General features: G+C 35.5%; 1 protein-coding gene across 1 annotated transcript; it reads right to left on the reverse strand.

Annotated features, from left to right (window-relative positions):
- Nucleotides 1-462: 462 nt before the first annotated feature.
- Nucleotides 463-8,471, reverse strand: LOC133307922 (mitogen-activated protein kinase kinase kinase YODA-like). The gene is made up of 12 exons (XM_061508490.1): nucleotides 8,269-8,471; nucleotides 6,527-7,294; nucleotides 5,657-6,394; nucleotides 5,458-5,545; nucleotides 5,259-5,321; nucleotides 4,837-4,997; nucleotides 4,645-4,720; nucleotides 3,486-3,545; nucleotides 3,292-3,399; nucleotides 2,871-3,107; nucleotides 1,773-1,864; nucleotides 463-1,653 (listed from the first exon to the last, which is right to left on the reverse strand). The coding sequence occupies exons 2-12, from the start codon at nucleotides 7,078-7,080 to the stop codon at nucleotides 1,131-1,133; spliced, it is 2,700 nt and encodes an 899-aa protein (XP_061364474.1). The 5' UTR covers nucleotides 7,081-7,294; nucleotides 8,269-8,471; the 3' UTR covers nucleotides 463-1,130.
- Nucleotides 8,472-9,622: the final 1,151 nt, after the last annotated feature.

Below are 9,622 nucleotides of genomic sequence, written 5' to 3' on the forward strand. Positions count from 1 at the left end.
AATTTACCACGATAAGATCATCTGAACGAAAAAGTGAATACAAAAATTTTACGTATTATCTCATAAATTTTGGCAAGTTCTTGCTTATTTAATATTTTATATCCATCTCCCTGCATATAATTTTATTTTATTATGTGAAAAGTAAGAATCCTAATTTGCTGCTAAAAAATTTCTCCGCAGACCAGATGGCAACAACAGACAGTCACAATTCCCAACTACCTATCGCTACGTGAGAGAATCTCTTATCTTGCTCAATACCATTAATTAAATATTACCTCAATTATAATATTAAAAATGTAATCAAAATGTTAAGAGTGGTGACCTCCATATATATATATATATATATATATATATATATATATATATATATATATATTCAATGGTTGTGGTTATGAGCAAGAGATTTTTATTGCTTCCAAAGCACCTAGTTTTTCTCATCACAAGAAGATCAAATTTCTTCGATTTTACTGTGAATAATAATAATGTACAGAACAGATCCGGTAGTGGTAGTGGTAGTAGTACATAATGACAGTAATACAACTGAGCCCCACAATTAAACATGAGATGCATGAACTCTTTTATAAATCCTTGACTTTCCCATTAATAAATGCACAATAACAATACAGTTTCCCATCTTCTGTACAACAATGTCTGACCTCCCAAAAAATAGTCAACAATATTTGTATCAATTTAACTTCTTCTTTTTTGGCATCTATATGGTGTTCCAAAAGATGCATTTGTTATTGCATGAACACTCTCATTTCAAGTATCTTAAGGGCAGGAGAGAAATCTAAGCTCCTGGCTTCTCATGCGTTGATGCAGCATCTTAAAATAAGTTACATACAAGAAGAAGTTCCTATTGGCCAACAAGTGAGCATTTGCGTGAGTTGATAACTTTATATGGACAAATCAGACGTCAGAAAGTTTCATGTAAGGATTGAACTCCACAAGCCTGAGCCTGAAGCCATTGAAATGCACTTTTGTGCCCCGTGCAATTTTATTTACATTGATTCTCTAGTGCTTTGCCTCCATTTTGTATAACTATATCCTTGTAAATAGAACAAAACCCAAGGTATTCTGAGAAACTTCAAGTAATGCTCAGATAAATGGCCCAGGAAAAATCCCTGAGGTCATAAACCATTTGCCCGGCTGAGCAAAGATGATTTTGGACTTAGATCAAGGGTTGGGTTAATCTTAACATGATCCCCCAGAAGCTGCCGGCCGACACGATCAGCCAAGACTGACTGAAAATCATATGACTCTGCATGAGGATGCCTTGCAAACTGCTTACCCAGAACATCATTTTCACTGGAAGCCAGTTCTGATGTAATGTGAGACCCCATTTGCATACCTCGAAAAATGTCAATGCCATTTGAGTCATGATGAGCAGGGCCATTAATGTACACACCATTTGAGGACCATGGCATGTTTCCAAGACCCTCTTGAAAGTAAACTGACTGTTTAAAGTGATTACTAAATGGAATGGCACCACTGCCACCAGTGAGAGGCGTGGATGCACCAGAAGCAGTCCGAGGGCTAGATATTGGAGAAGGAGACAGTCTCCCATTCATGTGCTGTGGAGATATTGACCTCAAAAGTGGGCTTCCAATGGGAGATACAGGGCAAGATATATTCCTTGGAATATGCATTTCACTGGAGATTAATGGCATAATTTCAGATTACCGTTGGCAATGTCAGCAACCTTGTGTGCATGTTTGTGTGTGCATGTGTGTGTGTGTGTGGGTGTGTGTGAAAAAAAGAGAGAGAGAGACCTTTCGTGAGGATTAGTTTTCAAAACCCTAGAAGAATGAACAGAAAGTCTATCTGAATCCAAGTTAGAAAGATTCCTTCCTTGTCCAATGCCCTGAAAATTGATCAAAGTTGCATAAAATTATTATAACAGGAGGGTGCAAAAGGAGAAATCACAGGAAAGACAACTACAAAGAACCCTTTAGGCAAGAAAATTTTGCTAGGATCTCACATTTGGAAGCTAGCTCCTATAGAGACCTAACCCAGATACACTGTGGAGCCTCCTTGCATGGAGTTGTAGATACCAAACAAAATTTACGTAACTGCTAAAATAATCATTACCACATTTCTTAAGATTACAACAGTCCCTCAGCTTCCCCCACCCCAACTGAACTCCATGTGTGTACTTTATACCAACATAAAATTCCAGCCAGATCTAATGGAAAGGGAATCCAATTTCTAAACCCCAGAACTTCATTCTGTTCCAACTGTTATCCCACTATCCCCCCTCCACCCAAATAATGTCTAAAGCTACTGTCCCCGCCTTTCCCTTCTGCACCATTCACGCTGCCTCATATGCAAGAACAATTTCTATAGCAACAGACATGCAAAGATCATTGAAATACCCCAATATTCTGGACTCTGATGGATTAAAAAATTATACAAGTGTGTATTGCCAAGAGCATGAATTATGCAATATACAAGCCAAGAACATTAATCAATCACGAGGAATGTGAAAGCATGAAGAACAAAATTTCCATACGAAATGTTTTTATGAAGCATAGCAGCAAAACTGGAGCAGTGGTAAAGCTGCTCCTTTGTGACTGAAAGGTTTGAATATAGGGAAACAACCTCTTTGCAAATATGCAAAGATAAAGCTGCGTACAAGGTTGCCCTCACCCCTACCCTCGCTAGCAGGGATTTAATGAGGAGTGGTTTATAGCAGATGGTTCCTATTTTGTTCTACTATGTGCAGACGAATAAGGCAGTCGGACAATTCGATACAAAGGCCGCACGGCATGCACTGAAAGACAAACAAGCTACCCTCCAATGGTAACATGGAAATAGCACACAAATAAAAATGAGTTTTAAATGATTTATGTTGGAAATAGCTTATGTACCAGAGCTTTTACTCCATGTGTAATCTCAGAAACAGGGTCCGAAGCTTCAGGAAATATGGGTCTTTCCAAAGGTGCAGCACATTTTACAAAAGGATGGTCCAATAATTCACTGGCTGAAGGGCGATCATGTGGATTACGTTGTAGACATTTCCTAACAAAATCTTTTCCCTCGTTTGAGAGGTGATCTGGGATTTGTGGTAGTTCCTTGCTATTACCAATCTTGAACATGGCAGCAACCTGTTATGGTAACATGTAAATACATCAAACAATAAGAACTACTTTATATTAGTGTCATGTTTATAATACAAGAAATATCACCAGTACTTTGTAAATATAAAATACTTACAAGTTACAACATATGTCAAAAAAAAGGATAAATGAAATAAACAAAAGCTCTGATACATTGACATAAATTACTAACCCCTTCATACTGATACCAAGGAGGCTCAGTTGTAGCCATTTCTAAAACTGTACATCCAAGACTCCATATATCCACAGCAAGGTTGCATCCGTTAGAGTTCTTTATAACCTGAATAATCAGAAAGCAAAGATACTAAGTCACAAATTAAGAAGCAATTAATAAATAAAGAACCGGATCTAAAAAAATGTTAGAACCTCAGGTGCCATCCAATAAGGGCTTCCCTTGAATGATAATGGACATGATTTCCCTGAAATCTGCAAATTATGTAAGGTATAAGTAGGGAAAACAGGAAAATCATGCAAGCTTTGGATTAATTAAATCATTAAGAAATAGAAAACCAATAAACAATATGCTATCTCAAATGAAAATTACACGTGAAAACAAAATATTGAGAATTCAATACAGCCAAAGAATCCAATGTCTCAATTGGAGTTTCACATGTTAACTGGTAGGAGCAGAGCTAATAGAAAGTCCTTTACGATATGGAATGTGGTCTACATGGTAAATCATACCATCACCCTCAGTCCATCACAGAAGGTTGGTAGTTCCTCTAAGAAGATTCAGAAGAGGTTCTAGCTTTCTTGCGGAACTCATTACTTCAAGTTCTGTATTTTTCCTGGTTTATTCAACTTCTTGTTTATTAGTATTAAATTCACTTTTTTCTGCTCCCTTTTATCATTTCTTATGGTTTCTCTTGGTATACTTACGAAAATATTTTTCTAAAAAAAAGAAATCCGTATTTGCATCTTCTTATATAACATTTTTAATTACCCACTTACTACCAAGAAGCCAGAATCATTAATATTTTATCACAATTAATTAATGATTTTTTATTATAAAAAAAATTAGAGAGACAGGAGAAAAGTACAGCTAGGGCCTAGGGGAAGATACAAAATCCACCAAAAAGGGGAGGGGGCAGGAGAAAAAACTGGATATAACAAGAACACAAGAAGCAGCAAGTCTGTCCAGTCTTGGCAAATTGGAAATAGCAACTCTCTTGAATTAGTGAATTAGTGACTTTTTAACCAAGATTTGATGATAACTTTACTAAGCATTTGAGTCTAGTTTTCACATCTAAATCATTTAGCTTAAATGCAAAAGATACAAAATCCACCAAAAAAGGGGAGGGGGCAGGAGAAAAAAACTGGATATAACAAGAACACAAGAAGCAGCAAGTCTGTCCAGTCTTAGCAAATTGGAAATAGAAACTCTCTTGAATTAGTGAATTAGTGACTTTTTAACCAAGATTTGATGATAACTTTACTAAGCATTTGAGTCTAGTTTTCACATCTAAATCATTTAGCTTAAATGCAGACATAATGGATACTGGATAGTTATTATCTCTAAACTTACATGTTTTGCCATGCCAAAGTCTACCAACTTGACCCGACCATTTGGATCTACCAGTATATTTGCTCCTTTGATGTCCCTTTGCAAGTAAATGCAATTTCAGAGATAGACATATCAGAAGTTTAAAAAACTAATCATCGTGTGGCAGCAGTAAAAGTTGAAACTTTGAAATCATTAATAGATGACTTAGTTTACCTGTGGAGAGTATTTTTAGCATGTAAATAAGCAAGCCCTGACAAAATCTGTTGAGTATAAGAACGAATAGCTAGTTCACCAAATTGCCCATATTCTTGAAGAAGTTTATGTATGGAGCCTCCAGATACATACTCGAGGTATATGTAAAGTTTGTCATCTACCTGTTCAAGGTATGATTCGGAAGCTTCTATAAGTAGACTATAAAGGCGAATACTGCTGAGAAATTTCTACTACTGTGTTGTTAGGTAAACCACCAGCAACTAATATTCTTGTAACTAGAAGATCATGGATACATTAGAAACAGACTGTCAGGAATGAATTCCAAAATTAATCATCATCGGCTAACGTAAACATCAGAATCTGAATGCTGACATTTCTTGTCAGCATGGTTTTGTAAACAGTAAATGAAGTAGAGAACTTACTGTGTCAGAACCATAATACTGCACGATATTTGGATGCCGTAAACGGCTTAATAAATGAACTTCCTGCCAGAAATTTTGTAGTTAGATTTTCAAAGCTATGTTTGAAGTTAAATAGAACTAGAAACTATAATCTTGCACTTAAAGAAAACGAATTATTTACCTGCGTGAAGTTAACTAGATTTAAAAGGAATCAATTTACCTGCATTAATTGCTTAGCACTTTCCATAGACTTGGCATCATCTGAAAGCAGTGTAACTTCCTTCATTGCACACATTTCACCACTTTCACTAAAAGAGACAAACATTTTAAACCAAACAATTCTTATTAAGATACATCATATATAGAAATGAAAAAAAAAATCATAATGAAATTAAGAGCATTTGATCTAAATCACATACCTATTGAAGCCAAGATAGACATGTCCAAATGTGCCTCTGCCAAGCAGCTTTCCTTTTTTCCAACGTGAGCCAGAACTCGTTGGATTATCTGCTCTAGCTGGACTTCTTGGCATAGACGGAGATGTTGCCGCAGAATTAGAATGAGAGAAAGGAGAGGAATTGGTAACTGTCAAAGGAGGAAGGGGTAAACGATGACTCTGTTGTTTTCCATCATCAACCCATCCTGTCTGTGTTTCAGTGGGTGTTCCCCCAGCTCTAGGATGAATAGGTGTGACAGCTCCACTCTGAATTCTAGAGCTTGGACCAGGGCTAGTCATTCTGGGACTAGGTACTGGAGAATACTCAGGGCTACCCCTGCTTGGTTGCCAAAATAACTGTCCTGACATGTCCCCTCCCATTGAATTATGCCCAGAATTGTGACCAGAACCTGGACTAGAGCAGTGCCCAGATCCAGCTAAATTGACCTCTGAATATGGTTTTGCAGCCCAAAAAGCAGAGTTCAACACTTGATCTGTGCCAAATGCTCTCAATGGACTTTTTGATGGACTTGACAAGGAACTGTCAGGAGCACTATAGAAGGCACCATGGGGAGGAACCTGCAGATTTGGAACATGATTGCGTAAAGGCCTCCGTTTTGGTGAAGTAGAAGACACATGATTACTTAAAATGTTTGCCGGTGTTTTGACTTCTCTTGAATTCGGTTGGGAAAAAGCAGATGATTGATTCTTGAGTATCAAGCTTCAGAAAGAGGGCAACGTTTTAGTAAAATAAAACAATGAATATATATATATATATATATATATATATATATATATATAAAACAAAGGCATGCATATGTAAAAACATATGCAATCTGGAAGCATAAGCTACCTGGAAGGACTACCAGCAGCAGTTCTAGTCCCTGTCTCAGAGTCAGTTGCCAGAGGACTACGATTATGTGAGTCTGCCGGCTCATCACTATCAGCTGAGCAATCACTAAAGCCTGAAGCAGTGACCATATCTCCATCCAACTCTGCAGGGTTAGGCCTACTACGTATGCATCCAGGTTTTGGAAGCGGAAGAAACAATGATGGCTTGGAGCCCTTTTCCAGTCTCGATTTTGATGATATACTAATTTCAGAATCTACTCGGCCTACATTTGAAGGGTGCAGACCAGGAAGTGGAAGTGGCTGAGCATGAGGCCTTTCAGCAAAACTTTGGCACCTTGCCACTTTGGAAGGTGATGGAGATCTTGATTCAGCAGGAGAACAATCCCCCTTCTCTGAAATTGTGTCATTGCAATGTCTACGAGTTCCTCCAGATCTAATGCTTACTTTACCTTCAGATGGAATTCTAAATTTTCGGTGCAATGTATCGATAAAACTTTCCTTACTTGCTTTCTTCTTGGTTTCTTTTGATGACGATTTTCCCCACCATGAAGGCATATTTTGTATTTTATGTATTTATGAAGTGGCAAGCAATTTTGTTAAAAGGATCCCAATAATAGATTGAAAAATTTATCATTTCACATCAGTGGCCAGAGTTATGAATTCCATGATCCAGCCATAAACCTTAAAAAATAGGAGAATGACAAATTCCAAAAGCAGTAACTTTGGAGTGAGAAACAGAAATCAGTTATCGAAAATTATTACAAAATACCTGCAGCAGAGAAAAAACGTGTACTTCCCAATCAATAAAAGATAAATATGCCTTTTTTTGTCATAAATGTATATACAGTATCCAAATTCTTCGATATATGCATATATCTCAATTCTTAATCAGTAAGTCTATCACAAAACTGTCCAAAGTCATAAACTGCAGAAAGTTGTTATAGTAGAAGCAGCTAACAATTCAAGGATTCTAGTTTACACCACAACCAGTAAAGCACATCTCAACCAGTGTGGTACGAGAAACACCGTACACCTGATCTGACATGACAAAGGATTAACTAAGCATTCTAAATTAAACAAACTGCATAAGCTAATACTTGGTACCCACAGTTTCCAAGCTCAAATCTTAATTAAGTATATACTTCATATGGTGACACTTAAACATTAACCTCTAACCTTCTTTATGTATATGAATCAACGCAACATGATATTTAATGCTTACACATGACGAGTATGTAGATTATAAAATTCCCAAACTTGAATAACTTCAAAGACAGGAGCATTCACTGCTTTTTATCACAAATTTCCTTATTTTACAACTCTAATCTAAAGCAAAACTTATACATCCTAACTCCTGAGTCTAACCAAAAGTGTAAAAAGAATAAAGGATGAAACTAAGTGGATTTATTTTGACCATAAAAAATTTGTACCCGGCTCTCAACCTGAACTAATCTACATATATTGATTACTTTTTTGCTGGCGTTTCAATACCCAGATTCCCTCGTACCCAGAAAAGGATTGGAGTAAAAATTCAAACTTTCAAATTCACTCTCTCTAACTCCAGCAAGGTTCTCAGAACCCCAAGACAAACTACCACACAATTGTTAAAAAACAACCACCTGAAAACACAGATCCAATTACACATGATTGAGCAAATGAAACAGCTGAATTAACTAACTTGTTGATCATCCAGTGAAATCAGGCAAAAGGGTAAATCAAAATGTTAAAAAGTCAGAGACTTACTTCAATTAATAAACTCCATGAATCTGAACTGAACCTACTGTATAATTTTCAGCTCAAATATTTCCTGAACCGTTCGGAGCTCCGCGAGAGAGCCCCAAAAGACCCACAAAAAACCAAAATGCGACAAATGGAGAAGGATTTTATAGTGATTTTAGGTGAAAATATTCGAAATTGAAAGTCAGTGAAAGAGATCGCGTACAGAAGAAGAGATAGAGAGAGAGAGAGAGAGAGAGAGAAAGAGAGAGTGAAGAAGGGGTCTCCGTCTCAATGAGTGTTGATTCTTCTTAATAATAATCAAAAATAATTTAATTATTATAAATACTAATTAATAATTACCATATTCCAAATTATTACAAGGGCCCCTCGAATATAGTTATTTTTAATAAACTTTAATTTTTTTTCCTTTTAAAAAAATATAATTTGAGAGAAAAAGAGACAAACCGCACAACACAACTAATATATCTTGCAAAAATCTAGGAAAGTAGTATTCTTATTTAAGAAAAAATAAATTGTACAAAATTATTTTTTTAATAATTTATTTTGGGTGGCTAATATTTTTTGTTTTTTTGAACTTTCGTGTGGAATCAAATTATGTAATGTAGTCTTTAACCATAAAAAAAAAAAAAGTTATGTAATGTGGCACCACAACTTCCATGGATTGGCATTTGTATTTTAGATTTGATTCCTTCAAAGTTCAAACCACGGGTATCCAGCAAAATAGGTGATGGTGGTGATAGTTGGCAACTTGGCATGGTTGGTAACATATAAACCAAAAAAATAAAAATAAATGATGTTTTATGATTTGAATTGCAATCATTATATATAGGGACAAGATCTGTTTACAAATTTTTTTTGCAATTACACTAATGTAGGACCGGTCGTACACTGTATGATTAATGTAGGACCGGTCCTACATAGTGTAGTTTGTAAGAGTTTGTAAAAAAAAAAAAATTATAAATATAACATACTCCTTATATATAAAATTAAAATGTTTCGGCCAGTAAAAAGGGTGAAACGATTTCTGAATATTATAATCTCTAATAGTAAGACTTTTTTTTTATATATACATTCTAATAGTAAGACTTAACACACACGTATTTGGTACTTAGAAATGGTTTTATACCTGATCTTAAAATGGAAGACAATTAATATGTTACAATATGAAGTCATCCAATAATTATGAGAAATATAATACTATGAAAGATGTTCACCTAAAAAATATTATAAAAGATTTGTATCTATTGAATTAGTGGTAGTTACTTGATTATCATTATTTTAAGTTTTTTATTATGATAAGATACCACAAAAAGTGTTTAATTTATATAGTTGTATTAGTATAAACATGAATATTAAA

This window comes from Gastrolobium bilobum, unplaced genomic scaffold (assembly GCF_033153095.1).
Source record: "Gastrolobium bilobum isolate Gb01-03AN ecotype WA unplaced genomic scaffold, APGP_CSIRO_Gbil_v1 utg1697, whole genome shotgun sequence".
Lineage (NCBI taxonomy): Eukaryota > Viridiplantae > Streptophyta > Magnoliopsida > Fabales > Fabaceae > Gastrolobium > Gastrolobium bilobum.

Excerpts from the sequence above, each read along its gene's own strand:
- LOC133307922 (XM_061508490.1), bottom strand. The coding sequence starts at position 7,080 with ATGCCTTCATGGTGGGGAAAATCGTCATCAAAAGAAACCAAGAAGAAA. Across the intron at positions 3,546-4,644 it reads ACTTTGGCATGGCAAAACAT|ATTTCAGGGAAATCATGTCC; the intron begins GTAAGTTTAGAG and ends CATAATTTGCAG. Across the intron at positions 1,865-2,870 it reads CACATGGAGTAAAAGCTCTG|GGCATTGGACAAGGAAGGAA; the intron begins GTACATAAGCTA and ends ATCAATTTTCAG.